This window comes from Mus musculus, chromosome 8 (genome assembly GCF_000001635.26).
Source record: "Mus musculus strain C57BL/6J chromosome 8, GRCm38.p6 C57BL/6J".
Lineage (NCBI taxonomy): Eukaryota > Metazoa > Chordata > Mammalia > Rodentia > Muridae > Mus > Mus musculus.
This window is the reverse complement of record NC_000074.6, coordinates 22,527,239-22,550,896: the sequence shown is the minus strand read 5'-3', so window position 1 is coordinate 22,550,896 and position 23,658 is coordinate 22,527,239. Positions and strand designations below refer to the sequence as shown.

General features: G+C 46.5%; 1 protein-coding gene across 5 annotated transcripts in view; it reads right to left on the bottom strand.

Moving 5' to 3' along the window:
- The window catches only part of Slc20a2 (solute carrier family 20, member 2), a 92,917-nt gene that overhangs the window by 18,720 nt on the left and 50,539 nt on the right, over positions 1–23,658 (bottom strand). For all 5 annotated transcript variants that reach the window (XM_030243367.1, NM_011394.3, XM_030243366.1 and 2 more), the window contains 4 exons: positions 15,325–15,878; positions 11,953–12,093; positions 10,452–10,537; positions 5,297–5,393 (listed from right to left, as the gene is read on the bottom strand). Coding sequence is in view for 4 of the 5 variants with exons in the window: in NM_011394.3 (NP_035524.2) it covers positions 5,297–5,393; positions 10,452–10,537; positions 11,953–12,093; positions 15,325–15,613 (613 nt within the window). In the remaining variant the exon portion in view is untranslated. The remainder of the gene's footprint in view (positions 1–5,296; positions 5,394–10,451; positions 10,538–11,952; positions 12,094–15,324; positions 15,879–23,658) is intronic.

Genomic DNA, 23,658 nt, shown 5'->3' with positions numbered 1-23,658 from the left:
TAAACATGTATGCTCACACATGAACGCCTATACATACATAGACATGAATGAATACCTTATCCTGGCTCTAATTTTTCAAAGATTGTGTGTGTGTGTGTGCTTGCACACATACACACATGCAGTCTCACACATTTGAGTATAGTTGCCTGTAAAGGTCAGAGGTGTTGGATACTCCTGAGCTGGAATTACAGGCATGTGCCAGCTAGTTGTAAACTTGACACTATCTTTTACGTAAACTTGTGACACAAGTGTTAGCTGGAAGGAGGGAAGCTCAATTGAGAAAAATGCCTCCACAAGATCCAGCTGTAGGGCATTCCCTTAGTGTTTGCAGTGGGAGGGCCTAGCTCACTGTGGGTGGGGCCATCTCAGGGCTGGTGGTCCTGGGTTCTATAAGCAAGCAGGCTGAGCAAGCCATGAGGAGTAAGCTGGTAAACAGCCTCCCTCCAAGGCCTCTGCATCAGCTCTGCCTCCAGGTTCCTGCCTGCTTAATTGCTGTCCTGACTGCCTTTGGTGATGAACAGTGCTGTGGAGGTGTAAGCTGACTAAACCCTTTCCTCCCCAACTTATTTGTTGGTCAGTGTTTCACTGCAGCAGTAGAAACCCTGGAAGAAGACAGGAGGTTGTGAGTCACCTGACATGGGTGCTGGGAACTAAACTCGGATCCTCTGGAAGAGCAGCCCAGCTCTGACCTTTGAGCCAGCTCTCCACATCTCTCCCCAGGACTGTTTCTAACAGTAAGAACTCTTACGAAATGTGAAATGGCTATAGCACCCAGTCCTGCACACGAGGAAGCCATATGTGGTTAGAATGAGCTCTGAGGTGATGAGTCCATCAAGCTTGCTGCACTGTTTGCTTACTTATGATTAGAGACAAACAGAAGTAATGTGGAACTGTGTGTGTGAACCAGGACTAGTAGTGGGAAGCCAGAGGCCTGAGTGTGTTTTCCAGCAGGGCTTCATTTCACACACACAGAGCTAGTAATTAAAAAAATACATAGTTACGAATGTCATTTGTGTAAATTAGAAGCACTTTTAATTTTGAAAGACAGCTTTACTAATGTTGTCTTAACTATTCTGTAAACAGGTCAGCTCAATTATTACTTTTATAGCAGTAAGAGGCTAAAAGATGAATAACATACACAGGAGGTCTGAATGAATGTTCACAAATATTAAAAACAAACCCCACACCTCCCTTGACTTGCTTATGGCTAGCAGGTGGCTGCTAGGGTTTAGATATTTAGATGGACTGACTCCCAAACTCCAGGAACAGCGGGGAGCCATGGGTTTAGAGCCTCCTCAGGCTGTGCTGTGCTAACTCCTTAGCTCAGCCTAGCTCCTCTCCAGCTCTGACCCTGACCCCAATCCTAGAGCAGCTCAATCACCATACAAGGTAACTCTATCATGGGGCTCTGTGTACCCACCAGACGCCATCTCAAGAAAGCAAAACAAAACAAAAAACAAAAAACAAAAACAAGGCAGACACTTGAACCAATGTACACACTGAGCAAAAATTTCTTCTAAATACAATACTTCGGGCTGCTTCACAGACATCAAATGTGTGGTAAAATACTTCACATTGGGTTGTCCTCCTGGCAAGGCTCTTGAACTGTTTCAAATAATCACAAGTTCAGGGGGGCACTGAGGCACTGTAGCTGTTTCCCACTGTGGATGGACAAAGTAGGGCACAGCTTGAATGGCTTGTGTTCACTCAGCCAGAAGTGGCTGCCAGGGCCGGCAATGCAAGCCTGGGACTTGTTTTCAGCTCACACCACTAGATGCTTTCTCATCTCATGCTCCTCTCTCGCGGTTTCAAAACAACAAAGACATGATAAGTAGCGATTCTGTGCTAAGCTCAGACATCTTAGCTCTTTTCCGAACCCCCCAAGGAACAGAAGCGTATTCAGTCCTTTAGGGGAGAGATGACAGAACTTTTCATTATTTCACTGACACTATTTTGTTTTGCATCTCGTTGTTTTGCATCTGATAATCATCAACAGAATGTACAGAATAAACTTATTAAAACTAGCGGGGCTTTGGTCCAGGCCAGTCTTCTTCCCACTGCTTACCTACCCCTCCCTACACCCGTCCTTCTCACTGACACAACGCAGGTCCCACAGGGTTGCACGTGATGCATGCTTTCAAAAACAATATTATCAAGACCACAGCGAGCTGTATGACGTACAAATCTGCAATGTCCTCAGCACCACTTCCACTGAGTACACTTTCCAGGGAAGGGGTAGATTATTGAGCATGTATCTTTCTAGGCACTGGGAGAGCATGACTAAGAGTTGGAAGGCAGGGTGGGTGTGTGTGGGGTGACATACAAAGAAGGAAAAGTAACACCGAGGGCCATCTGAGGTCATATGAAAACCTACTACAGTCAAAGCATCTTAAAACATTTATCTATGTGAAAGAAGTCCAAATGGAGTCACCAAATAATGAGGGAGAGACAGCCCCAACGGACACCATTCATCAGTGCCAAGAATGGGTTATATCTCATTGTGCTGTTGGCCAAAGGGGCCCCCTGGAAACAGATCATTTAGGGGAGAGATGACAGAACTTTTGCCCCCTTGGTAAATTCAGGCTACTGTCAAGGCTTTTGCTAAAGACAATTCCTACACATCTCACTGAACGTGGTAAAGTCAAGCCGGGGTCTACCTAGAGCCTTCACCCCCTACTAGTGTTCACGGTGCTGGGATGGAGGAGGAAGCGAGGATGGAGGAGGAAGGGATGGAGGAAGAGGAGGGGATGGAGGAGGAAGAAATGGAGGAGGGGATGGAGGAGGGGTGGAGCAGAAGATGAAGGAGAAGATGGACGGGAAGATGATGAAGGTGGAGGAGGAGATGGAGGAGGAAGTAGGGGAGGAGAGAGTATGCTGCGGAGGAGGAAGAGGAGGGAGGAAGGAGGAGCAGTGCTGCTGTGGCAGCTATACCTCAAGAACGAGTTTTTTCTAGCAAAGCTAGACATCAGGCTGGGTTGTATTTAAGGACTCCTTTGCTGATAGAAAGGAGCGAGCAGGGCCAGAGTTAGGGCTCAGGGAGGGGTGGGTGTAAAAGTACTCACTGTGCAACCTGCATCCCATGCTGGATCCCACATTCAAAACAAAACAAAACAAAACAAAACAAAGCAAAACAAAATCCGGGCTGTAGTGACAAGCATCTGTAACCCGGCAGTCCTATAGCAGAAAGCTGAGAGAGGGACAGGACAATTACAGAAGCTCCCAGGCCAGGATGTGTGTGCCTGCACATGTGCGCCTGCATACGCGCGCGCACACGCGCACACACACACACACACACACACACACACACACACACACGCACGCACTTGTGCACACACTTTCATAAATGGAGTGAAACCCCCTGGTCAGAACTTTTTAGGGGCACCATCACATAAACACTATAGTGAAGTGATGCTGGCGGCAGAAGCGGTGATCGGCCGGGGTGCTTCACGCCTGTGGAACCAGTTCCTCAGGAGGATCATTTAATCACAGAAATTCTGGGCAACATAGCAAGATCCTGCCTCAAAAGAGGAAGACGAGAAAGCGCCCAGAGTTACGGACCCTGAACTGTCACATGAGGCCCTGTGGAAACACAGACTGCAGAGGACCGGGCTCAGCGCTACACCAGACAATCTGCTTCTGATGTCACCACATGCGATGCGGATGCAGCCAGCCTGTGGCCCTCACTCTGACTTGGAAGTGGTATGTCCCTGTGCGGTATTCTTTTTCTGCTCAATACTATTGCTTCCTAGTTTTTCCAAATGTCAGGAGACAGCCGTGATTTTATCATAAACCTTCCAGTGTTTACATCCACCTGTCTTCCTGCTCTCTTACCTATCATTTTACTACACATGTTCTGAATGTTGCCCAAGAGGACCATCTTGCTGGTACAGCGAATCATTCTGGGGGAACGAAACTATATGGTGGTGACGCATTACAGATACTGTGGATGCTTCACAATTGTGAGTAATAGATCACAGGAATCCATGGAGCGGATCTTTAGATGGATCTATCAGAGCCATCCCTCAGTATTAGTTAATTTGACCAGCAAAGCGAAGGACCAGAACTCCCACTAGGCTCCTAGTCTAGGACCTAATGTCTCAGTTATGACATTTGCTGATTGATATGTATGACAGCTTAAGCAACCTGGCACGTGTGGAATATAACAAACTCTTTCTCTAAATTCTCTTAAATATGTCTTCTAATAATTTTGATGGCCTATCTCTATATTTACTACATGCTGAGTGTTACTACATCATTGGAAATATTAAGAGTCTATACAGGTCTGCAGATTATTATTCTGTAGTCCCAGTACCAACCAGAGCTGGTACCTGGGGTGGGCAACTGTTCTGGCAAGAATATACCCGGAGGCCTGGTGTAGTGGCACACACCTTTGATCCCAGCACTTGGGAGGCCAGCCCAGTATATATAGTGAGTTTCAGGACAACCAGGGATATGTAGAGATAACCTGTCTCCAAAAACCAAAACCCCAAACAAACTAACAGGAAAAGTACCCATGACTAGGTAAGGACACTGCAGTCCGCTTCGTGAGGGGACACATATGGAGCAGGGCATGGCCCCCAGTACCTACAATGTGATAGACAGCAAATCGTGTGATATCCTGTCTTCTAAGTTTCCCTACATTTGTAGGAAAATACTCTCACTTCAGGTTTTTATAGGACTCACTTACACGCAAGAGAAGTGGGTGCTCGTGACTCCAAAGGACCAGACACACGCAGAGACATTTTTTGACATTAATTATTGTATTGCCAGGCTTTCCTGGACCTGGTGACTCAAGCAACATTTTGGCCTCAGTCGCCCAAGTGCAGGGACTACAGGTACACACATCTCTTTCTCCCCATCCCACACCTAAGCCAGGATGGGAAAGCAGGAGCAATCATCACCAGACCCTGGGAGTCTGCGGCTTGCAGCGGTAGACCACTTCTGACCCGCCTCTCCCATCCTGGACAACCGGACATTCCTCCTGACCACCCCCATGGCTCGAGAACAAGCTCTAAGACTCCAAGGCTGTCAGCTGGCTGCTGGGACAACATAGTGGGTAATGGCTGAGTGGAATTTAACTCGAAAGCCTGTTGTTTTTTGCAATTTATGTATCTTCTTGGTATTTAAAACAAGGAAAAACATTTATTATTATTATTATAATTATTCTACTATACCATAATGACTGTGAACAATGCCTTTTACTATTAGCCAATACCAGGACTTGCTCCACAGCTAGTCAATGCTGTTCAGTTACAATACCTTCCTGTGCACTTAGGATTCCATGGCGGGTTCTTACCTGGCGCTCCTGTGTACATGATGGAAAAGACATTTATTGCTATGGTAGCAGCATAAAACAGAGGCAGTGCCTGGAGACCGTTTGGAACAGGGTCCTCCTGTGTAACAATGAGTAAAGTGGAGGTCAGCAGGTGAGCATCTGGTAGCAACACAACCCTCATGATGCGAGTCCCAGTTATGGGGAAGCAGTGTGGCGTTCGTTCTGCTGCAGTGAGCCGCTGCTCCGGCCCAGGCACCTTCTACACAGGTGCAGGTTCAGCAAGCCCACGTGTGCGGCCAGCATGAGAGTGCTAGGGTCACCTGAGCTGACATCACACACAGAGACAGAAAGCTGTTTGGGAGGCCCATGTCTGAGGCCCCAAGCACAGTGTTTGGCCATGACTTCTTCCAAACCGATATAGTGCCTTCTTCACAGGGATGCAGTGCCCACGTAGGCCAGAAGAGGGCGTTAGAACCCTGAGACTGGAGTTCCATGTGGATGCTGGGAACTGAACTTGCATCATCTGCAAGAACAGCAAGAGCTCCTACCCGCTGAGCCATCTGTCTAGCCTCTAGAAATGCAGATCTATAGAACATTTTTAAAGGAATAATGTAGGCTAGAAACACATCAAAGCTGTACTACTGCATAGTTGCTACTTAAGTGACTGATCTCTAAAATATACCCTGATGCATGTGGGTGAATAGGCCACCTGTCAAGATCAAAGGAAAAGAAGATGTAACCCCTCCCCCCCAGATGAACTGTGTGGTAAGAGAAGGTGAAGGCTACTTCAGAGTTGTAACCACAGGAAGGATGCTGGCGGAGTAGGCACAGCTCAGCAAGATCTTCTGGAATGCCTCAAGTCCCCACAGGCACTGGTCCAAAGACTTGTGTTGAAGGTAGTGAAGCGCAAAGAATGTAAAAGAGGGACTGAAAAGGTTCCTGCTGTGTGTGAGCTCTGCCCAGACCAGGCAGGGAGGTGGTGGTGGTGGGGGGGGCACACAGGAAAGCAAATAAAAGACTGAGCTGGAGAAGGGGGTGACAAGCTAGCATGCCACCTGAGATGCACCACACAAAGAGTCCCTGCTGGAATGAAACCAGAGGCCACGCAGGTGCCGCCTGTCACTGTCTTTAGATAAAAGCACTATTTTCTTGGGAACTAAGGCTGTCTAAGGAGGTAGACAGCCAGGAGACAAATGACTCCTTGAGACCACCCTCCCTTTCCTCCTCCTGTTCTTTTTTTCTTCTTCCTTCCAATCTATCCAGTTGGCATGTCACTCATCCAAACATCCAACATATCCTCTCCCTCTCCTCCCTCTCACTGATATTTTGTTTGTGTTGAGAACAGCACAGAGCATCTGGGTGAGCAAATAGGAAGGCTGAGGAGGAGTGGGATGTTTTAAACGTGCAGTCGGCAAGGCGGGGCGGTAGTGGCGGAAGCTGGCTCAGCCTGTGGATGGTGTTTGCAGAAAAACTGAGCTCTCTGCATTGAAACTGGGCTTGGGTCCATTTTGGGAGGAGTGGGGATTGGGTGAGGGGAGGTGAAGTTGGCTTGGATAGGGTGCAGTGGGCTGGGCTGGGCTGAGCTGAGGCTGTTTGGGCTGGGGTGGAAAGGGCTAGGGTGGTGGGCTATGGTTGGATAGGGTAGGGTGCACTTGGGTGGTGGTTGGGGTAATAGCCTGGGGTGGTGTGTGTTGTGTCTTGTGTGCCAGCAAGGTATTAATACCACAGTTCTGTTGAAGCATTATCTGTGGAGATTCTGAAAGGCCCATGAAAAGATAATTACGTTTAAAAAACCGTCTTTTAGAAGGAATTGATTTGAATCTTATCTCTCTTCAGAAAATGAGCATTTTCCTGTTCTTTTCTTTTTCCATTCTTTACAAACACACTTTTCAGGTCCAATAGATTTGTATCTGGAGTCTTAGAATACACCTTCATGGTAGTATGAATTATAGAGAGAATTGGGGAGGGAAAAGAAAGAAAGGCAAGGTGGTATGGAGGGAGAGAATAAGGGAGGGAGAAGGAACCACAAGATACCAGAGATTCTAGATTCAGAACTTGCCTCCTCTCACTGGCAGACCACAGTGGTCTTCAGTAGGATTAGAGTCTGGTTCGGCTGGAGATGCTCAGCGGCACTACATTCTCTTAACAAACTGCTGGCAAGCATCTTTAAAGGTAGTAAGCACAAGAGAAGGCTCTGGAATTAAGAGTGACTAAGACACCCATGGTCTCCACCCTCATAGAAGGCAAGCAGGCAGACAGGAAGAGATAACACACCACACACTACCGAGCACTAAGAGAGGGCAGCACACTCCAGAGCAGAAAGGAGGAAAATGCCAACTCTGGGATAGGAGAGATGTCCTGGAAAATGACACCAGGAAGCTGGATAGGAGGGTTCTGACTGAGGATAAAGTCCAGGTGGAAGAAGCAGCAGTACTGGCCGGTGAAGGCTGGTAGCCAAACTGTAAGCTAACTTAATGTGGCCAATCCTAGCCCAGACGAAGGATGCTGAGACACTGAAGACCGAGTTTATGCTTACTCAGGAGAATGAACCTTTAATGGTCGACAGGAACACACGGAGGAAGGAAGTCATGTCCTTAATGTATTGAGTGTGCACGAGCAGCTCTTCTGTCCACACACACACACTCACACTCACACATGCACACACTCTCTCACATGCACACACTCTCACACATACTCATGTGCACACACACGCACACACACTCCTATGGCAGATTTACAATTCAGCACAGGAAGAGATTAATGATAACACAATAACAGCGCTATATGACAATATACATGCATAGCTTTGTCAATGTCTTATTTATCACACTTGCCCTTCTTCCTCTAATGATGAGAGATGCCACAGTCCCCATGTGAGGGCATGAAGAAAGGCGAATGAAGCACTGGGCTTCCACAGAAGTGTTTCTTCAGCACAGATATTGCAGTATCAGAGATGGCTAAGAGATCAGCAACACGGATGTGCTGGGCAGGGGAGGTCACACCGTGCTGGCTGCTGTTGGAAGTGTGTGAGTTTATCACATTACTCGTGTAGAGGCAGTGCAAAGCGTGCACAGCTCTCATCTGTGGAACTTTCCATTGAGCATTTTCAGACCACATCTGGACATGTCTCTCACAGAAAACAGCAAAATGTGGAACTGTGACCAGGAAGACAAGTGTGCAACACAACCACTGAATGCAGGCCTAAGAGCTGGTGGGATGGCTCAGTGGGTGGAGGTGCTTTGTATGCGCTCTGACAACCCAAGTTCGATTCCTGGGAACCACATAGCAGTAGAGAGAACCAGCTTCACACAGTTGTTCTCTGACTTCCACACACACGTGCACACATGCCCTACACACACACACACACACACACACTCACTCACACACACACACACACACACACACACACACACACTGAAATAAAGTTAAAAATGGTAGGCCTTATAGCTTGTCAAATATTTCAATAGGTCAACCAAGTGTTCAAAGATGAATTAAAGAGCTAAAAATATAATATGATAAACACATATAACATAGAATATTATAGATATATAAATATATCATTATGATGTACCAATATTACAGCTCTATCATTCATCCATGAAAGGATCCCAGTAACCCGGGTAGAACTAGAGGACACTCGCTATGTAGCAGTAGGCTGAGCACAGAAAGGAGAGCAATGCAGTGGATTTATCTGCAGACCAAAAGCTGATCACATACAAGTATAGAGTGAAGGTCCCTACAGACAGGAAGGGATGAAGGAGGGAAGAGTGAAGAGAGCAGGGGTATCGGCCACAAATATAGAGTTAGCAGGGAAGTGATCGGCTCCAATGTGGATCCTGTGTCCCCTGAAGGCACTAACAGGAGGTGAGAGAGCTTCTCAGAGGCGGCACAGTGGGAGGACATCAGGCTGTGAGGGGAGGGCCCTGGAACTAGACAGGGTAGACATATAGCAAGGGCCCAGGTGAAAGCCCCGCCTCTGCAGGATGCTTGGAGCTCTGGCTGGCTCAAGGCAAGAGAGACTAATAATCATGGGTCAAAACCTTGGAAGTCCTGACCTGAGATAATGTCCTTACTCGTAAGTTGTTTATTTTAGGTCTTTCCTCACAGCGATGGGGAAGCCATAAGCACTCTTAATGGAACTCACTGTGTAGATCAGGCTGGCCTTGACCCCATATATACCTGCCAACCTCTATCTTCAGGGTGCTGGGATTAAAGGCATACGCCACCATGCCCCAAATTTGATTTCAATGTTCTGGTTTTTTTTTTTTTTAAAGACAAAATGAGTTTCTATGTTTCCTTTTTTTTTTTTTTTTTTTTTTTTAAATCCTCTTAAATTAACCCAGTGTTTCTCCATTAAAAGAATGTAAAAGCACTCGGGTTAGCTAGTTTTACATCACCTTGACACAAGCACTGTCACCTGGGAGAAGGGAACCTGTTAGATCAGGCTGTAGGCAAGACTGGGAGGCATTTTCTTAATTAGTGATTGCTGGGATGGGCTCAGTACAGTGTGGGTGGGGCCATCCCTGAGCTGTGCTCCTGGGTTCTATAAGAAAGCAGACTGAGTAAGCCAGGGGAAGCAAGCCAGTAAGCAGCACCCCTCCATGGTCTCTGCATCAGCTCCTGCCTCCAGGTTCCTGCCCTGCTTGACTCCTGTCCTGACTTCTCAGTGATGGACTGTGACTGGAAGTCGAAGTGTGATAAACCCTTCCTCCCACGTTGCTATGGTCACGGGTCCATCAGTGTCCATCACAGCTGTGGTCACCCTGACTAGGACAGCACCTTTCCACAGAGTTAGGAGACTAGACAGCTGATTTTAATTATTGGTCGAATTTCAAAATCTTAACGCTTATTTTATTATATTCTGTTTGACAACCAGGAAATAATCACCTCATTCTTGAGGTCTAAGCCCAATTTCTGGGAGCTTGGGCTAACGAAGTAAATTATAGAGCCTGGCTGGAAGCGCCCTTGTGTGCAAGGCCCGGGAGAGTCTTGGCCGTTCCCTGAGGCTTCTGACCCTTCCTGAACACCCGTGACTCAAACTCCAGGTGAGTCCTGGCAATGAAAGTACAGGTCTCCTGCCGAGCCACTGGTACTGGTACTAGCTTCTACTGAGTAGAACCAGAATCAGTTCTAAAACTTAGTACAACCCAGAAACCAGAGAAGCCGCCACACTCACCTTAGTAAGGATGAACATTCTGATTAGTATGAACAGCACGCCGGACATGAAGCCAGAAAGAAGTGGCGATATAAACCAGGAGGCGACTGAAGGAATGAAAGGAATACTCAGTGAAGGTTAAGACTTGCAACACACCAAGGGGCAACGCATCACATATGTTAACACCCCTCATCAGAACTGTTTGCCATGCGTCAGAGCTCAGGAATCCCTCGCTCTCCCCGGGAACAAACACGGTCACACACGGCTGGTTGTGCTGCTAGGTGACTGAGGTTCCCATCCACCGAGAGTTTACAGATTAGTTCCTACCAGGCAAGTGGTTCTCAACTTCTTGATTTACATTATGATTCATAACAGTAGCAGAACTACAGTTATGAAGTAGCAACAAAAATAATCTTATGGTTGGGGGGGTCACCACAGCATGAGAACTGCACTAAAGGGTCTCAGCATCAGGAGGGTAGAGAAGCGCTGTGCTGGGCCTCTCACTTGCTTTTATCTATCCATGTGGAGCCTGGTGTCCCAACAGCAAGGTTATATATAAGGTGGGCTATGCTCCTTTAACTACATCCAGTTTGCTGCTCTCATTCCTCCATATCTAATGACTAAAAATCTCCAGCGTCAACCTCTTCCGGGTGGTTCCAAGTTTGTGCCACACCCAGAAACTATCTGGGCATTTGGCAACACCAGTGATGCTCTGGCCTGTGCCCTGGCCCCAGCCCCAGCGTCAGAATTCTGGAGATACAGAATAAGAGCGGGGTGTGGGCACTTGAATTGCTCCTTCCGGTAGTTCTACTGGGCTAGAGTTGAGAGCCGTTTCTCCAGAAGCTTGAGACATACATAGGTGATTTTCACGGTGGCCTGTGCCCCTAACTGGCAGGCCAGGGACCCACTATTGCCCGTAGCTCCTAAGAGTATGATGGTTCTAGCATCACAGTCTCAACAGCATGCAGGACAGAGATGGTCTTTTTAATTCTGAGTGGACTGGCACAGATGGGCCGCCAGGAGGACTCATCACTAGCTAAGTGTAGTTGGACTCCTGGGGGTGGTAGGAGGCCTGCAACCAAAGGAACCTGGCAGTGCTTCCCCAGAGGGCGGACATGGGCAGCTGTGACCCAGCGTTGTAAAGAACACTGGCTTCATTCTGAGCTTTGCCGAGACCATGAACACAGATACTGGGATGTAAGGCTCTTCTTCACGTGGGCCTAGACCTAGTCTTTCTCAGACCATTACATTGATTCAATTTGATAAATTTTCTTTTCTTGGCAAGAACAAATAAAGTACTGATTTTCACAGCTAGATGATGCTGTGATATTTTGAAAGGGTGGCGTTAAACCTGACATGTAAACAGTGGCCTTGCTCCGTTGCCTATACAACCCAGGTCTAAACCTTACCATCTGGGGCGGGTGGGCAGGCGGGGGGAAATATTATAAAAGGAACTCTTAATAAAACCTCCTCTAGCAAAGGAGAAGTGTATTGGCCAAAGGTAAAAGAAGACGGCCATTACCAATCTTGACGAGCTCCATCCACTGCACTCCTTTCGGGCCAATCGCCACGAGTGAGAAGCCGATGGTGGAGCCGACGATGCAGTGAGTCCCCGAGATTGGCAGTCTCAGGAAGGACGCGATCAACTGCCAGACAGCTGAACCTGTGGGCGGAGAGATCAATTAAAACTCCAGACACAAAATACAGTGTCTTAGCCACCTGGCAGGGGAGAGCATCGACAATGTACCCCTGAGTTTAATTCTCTATGAATTGTTTTCTTTACAAAACACTAATCATGTTGTAGCCACTCAAAGTGAGTGACAGCTCTCCTGTGCCAATGATGAGTCATTCTGCTGTGAAGCCGGGCCACACCAGGAAGGGAGTTAAAAGCCACCACGCACAATAACACTTTTAAAAGAGTATATGGGAGGAAGTTTTGTTCTGTCTTGTAGTCCATCACGAGACAACCAGAGATCAACCGTGTCGTATGGGTCCACGTAAGAGAGAGAAACATGCTCTACTGCCCTTTGGTTTTTGCCTCTTGTGTGAAACATAACCAAGACAGTTAACCTGGAGCTGGGCGTCTGCTCTCAGATCTTGCTTGTAATATGTGGAGCTCTCAGTCTGGCCTTGTGTTCTAGGCTTGATGTTTTTCTAGGCTATATAGTCACTGCAGACATTGTTATAAGCAGGGCATATATAAGAGTATCAGCTGGGCAGGGAGCACTGAGAGTGTCAGGCGGGCAGGGAGCACTGAGAGTGTCAGGCGGGCAGGGAGCACTGAGAGTGTCAGGCCGGCAGGGAGCACTGAGAGTGTCAGGCGGGAAGGGAGCACTGAGAGTGTCAGTTGGGCAGGGAGCACTGAGAGTGTCAGGCGGGCAGGGAGCACTGAGAGTGTCAGCTGGACAGGGAGCACTGAGTGTCAGCTGGGAGATATCCTTTTCAGCAGCAGTTGCTGAAAAGGGCAAACAGAACACAGGACAACAAAAGGGCTAGGCTGATAAAGTGGACTGTTAATCCCAAATGTTAACTCTGAAAATCAGGTTTCCTGGCAGCACAGTGTCCTTAAGCACCCCCCTGGCCTTTTCTTCAAAGATATCTGAGCAGCAAGAGAGTCATCTAAGGCCACACAGGTCCTAGTGTATGAGGCAAAGTGGACAGCTGCTTCAGCCAAGGCCGGGCATGCCGGCCTTTGAGTCAAGGTTGGGTGGGGAGCTATATACATCTCTGAAGTGTGTGTTGAATGAAGATAGAACCAGTCATGTGCTACCGTAAGGTGGCAAGACTTTGGGATATTGGACAGTTCCCTGGACTCTACCTCTGCGACCTGGGCCAGCAGTAACTGGCTGACTTCCACGAAAAGCCACAGTTAGGATCCTGTTTCCTAGCGCAGAGCTGGAATGGAAGAAGAGTGTTAACTTTATGGTTTTATAACGGTCCTATAAAGTGAACCCGGTGGTGTGGGCGGATGCTTGGAACTCACCCTGTCACACGTGGACTCTACTTTCCCTCATGAGAGCCCCCATCATTTTTCTTGCTGAGTTTATACATTGTAATGAGGTGGGGGTTGTGGGAAGAAGGAGAGACAGAGGGACAGAGTGAAGGAGCAGCATGAAGTGTGTCTGCATGGGAGTCAGGCAGTGCGTGGGAGCCGCCTCACTCTTGGAACTGCGGAAGGGTACAGGGTCATACAAAGGAAACTGAAGAAAGATATCCTACAAAGCAGAAAGGGACAGACTCTGGGACAAAGATACCAAGTGAACGGGAGGAGATGGGAGGCAGGCTTCTTTGAGGTGTGAGGCACTGTCTGGATGATTAAGTGAGGGGTAGGGGGAGGTATGAGGAAGGGCAGGTGCTGAGTGAGGACAGGAAGTGGAGGGGAGGAGGCTTGCCAGCTCTTAGTGAGCTTCTTCTGATGGCAGGAAGCAAGGCTTGTCTGCTGATGTGGGTATTTACAGGAGAGCATGGATGCCCAGGCTGGAATTCTCAGGTCTGGAAGCCTCATATGCAGTGGGCTGATTTTCTATAGGGCTAAGCAAGGGTCTTAAAGGGTCTTCTGTTGGGGAAGCTTAGGTGGCAGTAACAGCAGATTCTACTCCACCCCGACAGCAGGATGGAGGCCCCAGGTCTAGTTAGAACAGAACAGAAGGAAATGGAATGAAGAGAATGCAGGGAGAGGAGAGGAGACAGACAGAGAGCAGGGAGACCCCATGGAGGGGCAATCAGAGGCACGGGACAGTGAGGGGTCAGGATTCTCAACAGGGTCAGTGACATCTGAAATTCACACGGATCCTACTAATAAGGAATTCAGTTTTTGAATTCTAGACGAGTCATACAAATTCCCAACCAAGTGAGCTTTGAAATTCCCCTAACCACAAACCAAAAAGGAAACAAGAGCTGCAACCACCACCCCCAAACAAAACCAGAGAGGAGAGAAACCGAAGAGATCGTGTTATTCAGACAAACCCTCAAATTGCCTTGGTAAACCCAAAATCTAGTTGAGGTTTAAACAAAACAAAACAAAACCCTTTTACTTTTTGAATAAGGAGCCAAAGGCCGAGGATGGAAAAAGTGGAGACTGGACAGCTACACGGACTGACAGCGGTGGGACGCCACACTCCCTCTGTGGGGACTCAGAGGGCCTCTTAGAGAAGCAGAAAATCACCCACGAGGGCTCCCCAGGAGGAAGAGTCCCTACTGAGGAGGACTCAAGTCTGTCAGGGTCTCTATTTCTCCCAGAGTTTTAACACTTCTTCTCACAATACCTTAAAGCAGTGGGTCTCAGCCTTCCTAATGCTTCAACCCTTTAGTGCAGTTCCTCATGTTGTGGTGACCCCAACTATGCTACTTCATAACTGTAATTTTGTTGCTGTCATGAGTCATAATGTAAGTGCCTGTGTTTTTCAGTGGTCTTATGTGACCTCCATGAAATGGGACCCACAGGTTAAAAACTACTACCTTAATGAGAAAATTTTCAATTTTAATGGATTATAATGAAATTATAGATTAAATTATAAAATTGCAAGGTTGGTTATAGGTTAAAAAATTTAAACCATGATATATTAAAGAATATGCATATTCTTTAATAAATTTAACATATCCCTAAAACAACATTTCAATATTCTACGAGGGGTAACCTGTGTGCCAAGTATACTTTAAAATGGCTAAAAATTTGAGAGACTAGAAGTTTGCTTGTAAAAAAAAAAAAATACACAAAGTACAGTCAATGAAAATGGTATGGTAGACACAAAAAACAAAGCCAGCTTCAAAACAGGTAAAGACGGCACTTGTGGGAATAGCCATGGGAGCAAGGGAGAGAGTGCGCACACGTGCTATGCGTGTACACACAAGTGCATACACGTCCCACTGGTGCCAATGGAGGGAGGCTACTCACCAACCATGGCGCTCACTTCCCCAGCCATTAGCGTTTCCACGGTCTCGTTGTAGAGATTCACGTCAATGATGCCTTTCCGAATGGTCTCCCCCACCTTCGCCCCCAGCAGCACAGAGCCAGTGGTTTCAAATATGGAAGCCAGAATGCATGCCTGTCTCAGGGTCACCACGCCAGAGCCCACCGCGGTTCCGAAGGAATTGGCAACATCGTTGGCACCGACTGAAAACGCCAGGATGAAAGCAATAATGAAACCCAAAATGACCATCCACAGATACCCGTCCATGGCCATTTTGGAAAATGGGCTCTGGGGTCCTTTTCTTTCACAGAAATTCTTTAAATAAACAAAATCTGAGGTTGCTAACTTCGGGAGGCCAAGAGTTCTTGTAAACAGTGAGTCTGCTCTGGAAAGCGCTGGACAGTGTTGAAGTCTGAAGAAACTGCTAACTGCTGGCTTTCAAACTACTGTCGGTACAGTTCGTTTGGTTACGGTCAGTCAGTGGTACACCGCATTCCATAGTTTTTCTCCCAGGCTGGGAAAGCTGTGATCTTTCTTTCTACAAGAAGAAGAAAAACAAAAGAAATCAATCACTATGAATATTTGTAACAGCTAATTCTCCCACCAGTGAACTGCTAAAGCAAGCCTGCTTACGGGATCATCTCTGGCATTTGACAGATCTGACCACGAAGCAATTCAAAGAACATTATACTCAGCCTTTCCCCTCCAAACCATCCAAAAATAAACAGAAAGCTGGCCTCCAGATTGTTTAATAACCACAGAGCGACAGGGTGCCGTATTAGGTGAAGTGTCCTAAGCAGGTCCAAAAATGTATTTGGTCACTGTTTTCAGAAAACCATTTCCTCCAATGAGGACCAGGTAAGGAAATAAGACATCAAAGTTGTATGTTTCTCAAATGCTTGGAATGTGCCTGGCTCTGGTTACAGAACCCAGCTGTGACACCACAGCGAAGCTCATTTACATTTATGCGTGGGAATGATGTGTCTTCGAACTCTGGGACAAGGTCACTAGTCCTGGGGGTGACAAAGGAAGGACTATTGGGCCTCAGGGGAGGGGCAGAGAAGACAGAGGGTGTGGCAGGCAGGGCAGGCTGCTCACTATCTGCTACCTATCTACTGTCTCACCTTATCCAGGAGAAGTCAGAGGCTCACATGCATAGTGAGATTACCACCCACCCTGTCACCTTGGCTCCCGGTCACCCCTCACTCTAGTTCTTCACTACTTGAAATCACAAAGCACAGTGGATCCCAGGGCTTTGGTCTTTGTGGTGGTCTGAGTGAGAATGGCCCACAGGCTCCTGTTTAAATGCTTGGTCCCCAGTTGGTGGAACTGTTTGGGAAGGATGGGAAGGTGTGGCCTCGTTGGAGGAGGTGTGTCACTGGGGTGGGCTTTAAAGATTCCAAAGCCTTGCACCATTCCAGGCTTGTTCTGCTGCCTTCTCCTTTGGGATCAGGCTGTGGATTCTCCGTTGTATCTGCTGCCATGCCTTTGTGCCACTCTTAAGGATTGTAACCCTCTGAAACTATAAACCCAACTAAATGCTCTCTTTTATAGAAGCACACTTGGACACACATGAGGTCCTGGGTCAAATCCCTGGCCCTGAGGGGTAGGGGGAGGACAAAAAGCAGGTCATTAATTGAGATGATAGTAAATCTATGACTTTTAAAATACTTTTATAAGTTGCCTGATGTACTGGCTAGTTTTGTGTCAACTTGACACAGCTGGAGTTATCACAGAGAAAGGAGCTTCAGTTGGGAAAATGCCTCCACGAGATCCAGCTGTAAGGCATTTTCTCAATTAGTGATCAAGGGGGAAAGGCCCCTTGTGGGTGGTGCCATCTCTGAGCTGATAGTCTTGGGTTCTATAAGAGAGCAGGCTGAGCAAGCCAGGGGAAACAAGAACATCCCTCTGTGGCCTCTGCATCAGCTCCTGCTTTCTCACCTGCTTGAGTTCTAGTCCTGACATCCTTTAGTGATCAAGAACACTGTGGAAGTGTAAGCCGAATACACCCTTTCCTCCCCAGCTTGCTTCTTGGTCGTGATGTTTGTACAGGAACAGAAACCCTGACTAAGAGACCTGGGTTGTGGTGGTCTGTCGCAGCAAACTGGAAAGTAACTAACACAGAACCTGACGATCCCTGCCAGGAACAGACCCTCTCCCAGTCAGCCCCACAGCGCCCTCCTTGCTCCATTTAGCAATCTGCCCCAATGTACGACTCAGGTGTTTTCCCTATGCCCTTATTCATCCCTGTTGTTCTTAAAAAAAAACTTCAACTCTTCACCTGATTCACTCATTCATCCATCATTCATTCACAAGAGGAGGCAGGACCTGTGTTCTAGAAGATAGACCTTTCTTAATCCATTGCTGCAACTCCAGGAGGTAGTAAGTAATCAAGTTACTGAATAAACAAAGAATTTAGGAAGGAAGTGGAGATAACTTTTGCTTCCTACAAGAAATACAGCTGGGCAGTACTGGGAGCTTTGTAACTGCAGTTCTATTGCTATCCTGTCAATCAACCAGACTGGCTGTTGTTCTGAATGGTGCAAGGCATAAAGAATGGAGCCCAGTATTGTGTTGCGTCATAAGTGCTCGCTGCAGTGAGCAAAGTGAAGAAGGCTAATCATCCCTGCCAAACGCAGCATGATACGCTGATCAATCAACAGGTAAGGCTTTTGTAGGAGGAAAAAAAATGCAAAATGTCATATACATTATGATTACGGCAGTTTAAAAAGTTAACATAAAAAGAGCAAAAGAGGCCTGAGAAGGAGTTCCCTGGTAGCATGCTTACTTAGGACACATGAGGTTGAATCCCTAGCCCTGAGGGGTGGGATAGGACAAGAGGTAAGCCACCATTTGAGATGGTAGTAAATCTATGATTTTTTAAAAATATTTTTCTTTCCAAAATAAAAATAATATGCAGTAAATAAGCCTACAAACATATTGAGCTACATGTATGAAACGCAGCCACTATAAAATTTAAACAAAATACATACTGATAAATTCTATCATTTTTAAGATGTTTATTCTCTTCAGGCTCCACGTGAGGCAAATGGAAGGCTGTTTTCAATGGAGATGACAACCTTCCACTGAAGGAAGGTCTATTTTATTTTATTTTGGTTTTTCAAGCTCTGGCTGTCCTGGAACTCAATCAGTAGATCAGGCAGCCTTGAACTCACAGAGATCTGCCTCCAAGTGCTGGGATTAAATGTGTGCACCACCATCGCCCAGCTGCAGAAGGGTTTATTAATACATAGATAAAACTATAAAGATTTGGGGGTGAGGGGAGACAGACGAGGGCTGGAGTGATAGCTCACAGGTTGCTCTTCCAGAGGACCTGAGTTCAGTTCTTAGCACCTATGCTAGGTGGCTATGAGGCCCCTGAAACTTGAGCTTCAGGATAGCTAATGCCCTCTCTGGCCTCTCTGGGTATCTGCAATTCATTTGCATGTGTGTGCACACTCACACCCACACACCACTCTCACTCACACCCACACACATACACACGCACACACACATGAAAAAAACTGGCACCACTGCTCTTTCTCTGAAAATGCATTTTTTTTTAAATGAAATCTTTTTTTTCCTAGGGTAGATTGTAAACAAAAATATAAGTATGTCCTGTGTTGGCAATATAATGTGAGTGAAATGGAGTGGTTATGGCACTACCGGGGCTTACAGTAGTGTCGGAAACAGACTACAATCAAATAACAACACAAATGGAGATTCTACACGGCCAACTCATATCACATGGGAGCAGAAAATAGAGTATGACCTCAGCTGAGGGCAGGAAGGGCTTAGGGAGATCTCAGGAGGGAAAATTACCCCTGCGACTGTGCGAGGCATTTACACCACTCCCTTCTCATGGGAAAAGGCCAGGACAAGGGGAGACATGACGGAAACTGAACTGGGCCACTTTACAGATAAGCCACATGTGGACAGTGTTGGTGAACGGTCTTTATCACAGGGAGCTGACATGATCAGACCTGGCGCATGTGTGTGCATGCATGCACGTACATATATGTGCATGCACGGGTGTTTACATGTTTATTCATTGGTGATGTGTAAGTGCACACACCAAGGTGGCAGTAGGAGGTCATAGTCCCTACCATGTGGAGCCAAGAGATCACACTTAGATCACCAGGCTTAGAGGCAACTAAGTGGACTTGCTGAGCCATCTTGCCAGCCTAGATGCAGTAGTTTTAAAAGGCCACTCTGGCTGTGTTGTGGAGAACAAGCTGCCCAGGAGGCAAGTGTGACTGTAGTGCAGACTGTGTGCTGAAGCACGCCGTGAGGATCCTGGATTAGAGTCACAGCAACAGTAACAGGGAAAGAAAGCAGCTTCATTTCACAGTTCTGGGCTAAGAGGGACGGGACGGATGAATAACTGAGTGGGCTCAATGACAAAAGAGGAGTTGGTGACAAGCTCTCTTGGATATACTGCATGTAGAAGTCACCAGAATGTCACAGACAGCAGCTGGTGGCACACAAAACTATGGTGTCCTTTGCTTTGTTTGGGTGGGAATTAGTAATTTTTTATGTTAACTCTGGCAGCAATCCCAACCTAGAGATTTGATCTGATGCCATTTTTGGGCCTTCAAGGGCACTGCATTAATGTCATGCATAGATAGGTAGCTGGCAGAACACCTATACACATAAAATAATAAAATCTTGAGGAAAAAGAAATAAGAGAAAAATCTGCATTTCCTAACTTACACTAAAACGCTCCTATGCCCAGCACTGCAGAACATTTAGCGTGAGTTCACTTTTGTGTCCACGCCCCAACCACTGAACTCCTGGTCAATGGTGCTGGACTGAGGAGGAACAACAGCCAGTCTTGGGTAACCTAAACAATTTCTCCCTCTATCTCCAAAGCACTTTATATCCAGAAGGACTTAAAACAAAACAACCCAAAGCTCTTTGGTTTTCTCCCTTTCCCATCGTCCACCTTTCCACCCATCTATCTGTCATTTACGTCACGCTCAGGTGACATAAACAAAGTGTACACGTAAACACAGCACAGTGGAGAGAGAGACTGCTCTCTTCTGCTCTGGAGGACTGCAGGCCTGCCCTTCTGGTCTCCTTGGGCACTGCACCCAAGTGCACAAACCTACATACAAATATGTGCATGCATATTTAAAAATAAGCCTTAAAAAACTCCCCCAGAATCTGAAGCCCAGGAAAAGATGGTAACACTTCTTTAGCTGAGACCTCAACAAGCTAGACGATGCCATGTAGAAAATCGAAATGATCACTTTCAGAGAACTGAAGCTGTCCATGTTCTGACCAACTGAGCTCTGATGAGGTATTACATAGGAGGGTGGTGACAGGAAAGCTGAACTTTGAAGATGAGCACACGCAGACTCAGTCAACAGATGATGCTGAGCCAACTCAACATCAGCTGTGTGCAAGGAAAACCGCTAGACGTGGGGCTGGAAGGAGGCTCAGTAACTAAGCATTTGTTCTTCCAGAAGAGCAGGTTCAGTCCCAACCCCCCACAGGTTGGTCACAATTGTCACTCCAGTCCCAGGGGATCTGATGCCTTTTTTTGGCCTTCAAGGGCACTGCATAAATGTCACGCACAAACGTGCACACTGGCAAAATACCTGCACATGGAAAATAATAAATCTCTTTTTCAAAAGCTAGATTCCCTTTCCCCACACCGAAACAAATGAGTTTCAAAAGTAAAATCTGAAGCCTAAAGAGAATAAGAAAAGACACAAGTAAATATTTATTTAGTCCTGGGATGGGAAGGCTTAGATAGGACACGAAGCAATAAAAAGTGTGGAGTTTATAAAAATGACAGATGAAGACAGCTATCTTTTTAAAAAATGATTTTTATATGCATGAGTGTTTTTGCCTGCATGTATGTAAGTGAAAACAAACATTCTCAGACTATTTTTGAACAGACTTATAACTATTTTAAGCCGGGAATGTGAAGGAATTGTGGTCCCAAACATACTTACGGAAAAAGGTCCCTGCTGAGGACTACTTCTAGAGGTTCTGTGGTTTCTATGTACATATGCATCCCATATATATCTAATATAATTTTTGTAGGTTACATATACATATATATCACATATATATTTATTTAATCCTAGTTTTTTTTAAAGATTTATTTATTTATTATCTGTAAGTAAATTGTAGCTGTCCTCAGACACTCCAGAAGAAGGCATCAGATTTAGTTACAGATGGTTGTGAGCCACCATGTGGTTGCTGGGATTTGAACTCGGGACCTTCGGAAGAGCAGTCGGCGCTCTTAACCACTGAGCCATCTCGCCAGCCCCTTAATTCTAGTTTTGAGGCAGAATCTCACTACGTAGCTCTGGTTGGCCTAGAAGTCACCAAGTAGACCAGAATGGCCTTGAATGCAGGAACTGAGGGGTGAGTTACCATACCCAGCTCTGATTTTTTGAAATATATTAATCTAGACAGTTTTGTTTTGCGTTATAGTTTTATGTCTCCAAAGATGACCTTGGACTTCCGTCCCTCTTGCTTCCACCCATCGCGTCCTGGGATCACATGTGTGTACCACAATGCAGCACTTGTGTTGTAAAGGACTGGTCCACTACCACCCACTTCCCACCGTGCTCTCCACTGTGCTATTTTTACCTGAAAGCTCACTTAAAGCTTTCCTTTAAGGATCAGGTCCCCAAGTAGAAGAGCCTTAACTGAGCGTCTGGCTTCTGCCTGTAAGGACCCAGATGCACGGCACGCACTCCCTGACAATTAAGACGAATTGTCTCTGCAAGCTGAATCTGAATCTTGCATCTTGACAAGTCGGATGAAGAGAGAGTTCTCCCTTTTCAAGGGTGTGATGACTAATGACTCTGCCACATATGGTGACTTAGACCCCCATCCCCCAACACAAAAATCACTACCTTTTCCTAATAAATAGAACAAAACAAAACATTCACGTTAAAAAAGAAAGTGTCACCTGGGGTGGGGGTGGGGGGTGGCAGCGGTGGCGGCGCACGCCTTTAATCCCAGCACTCGGGAGGCAGAGGCAGGCAGATCTCTGTGAGTTCGAGGCCAGCCTGGACTACAGAGTGAATTCCAGGACAGCCAGGACTATACAGAGAAACCCTGTCTCAAAAAACAAAACAACAAACAAACAAACAAACAAGCGAAAGAATGGCCTGAGCTCAATACTCAGAACTACAGGGGAAAAATAAAATAAATAAATTAATAAAAAAGAAAGTGTCTCTTTTGACATCTCACACACAGATCTTGTCATAAGGAATTTCTACTCATACCATTCCTGAATGACACATGCAAGCATTCACATTATACTTTAAAATGCTGACAGTCACAGGGAAAGCTGGCACATTGAACCCAGCACTTGGGAGGCTAAGCATTTGAGACCATCTTGGGCTACTTAGTAAGTTCAAGGTTTTTGTGGGCTATATAGCCAACTGGTCTTAAAAGTCAAAACCAGGGGCTGGAGAGATGGTGTGGTGGTTAAGCACATGTTGCGCTCGCATGGTGGTTCAAGTCCCAGCACCTACATGGTGTCTTGCAACCATCTGTAACTGGAGTTTCAGGGGATGTGATGCCCTTTTTGACTTTCATGGGCACTAGGCACACACATGATGCATATACATACATGCAGGCAATAAACATACAATAAATAAATCTAATATATTTATACACATACAATAAATAAATCTAATATATTAAAAAATACCCTTAAAATGTAATGGTATATTTGTGAAAGTAATTTTATATGTTCATGTTCATGGTGAGAATGGAGATGTTGCTTCGTGTGTGTGCCCATGGCTGTATGTGTGCCTGTGGAGGTCAGAGATTGACACGGGTATCTTCTTGAATGGCTTTTCAGCATATTTAGAATATCTTTTTATTACAATTATTTATTTTAGGAGTGTTTTGTCTGCGTGCCTTTTGTGTGTCTGGTGCTCACGGAGTCCAGAAGAGGGCTCTAGATATCCTGGGACTGGAGTTACAGGTGGTTGAGAGACACTACTTGGGTGCTGGGAATCGAACCAAAGTCCTCTGGAGGAGTAGTCCATGCTATTAACCACGGGACCATCTCTTAGCCCTTCTACCCTCTGTGTGTGTGTGTGTGTGTGTGTGTGTGTCCACTGGACCATCTCCTCAGCCCCTCAAGCCATCTTAAAAGCATCTTACAAACATGCAAAGCAGGCTGGGGAACAAAGGAGCCTACAGAATATCCACAGAAGCAGAACGAAGGAAGGAAGCAAGAGTGGGGGGAGGAGAGCAGAAAGAAGGGGCGGGGCAACTTAACCAAACATGAGACCAGACCCAGGCACAGGGAACACAGAGGCAGGAAGGTGGAATGC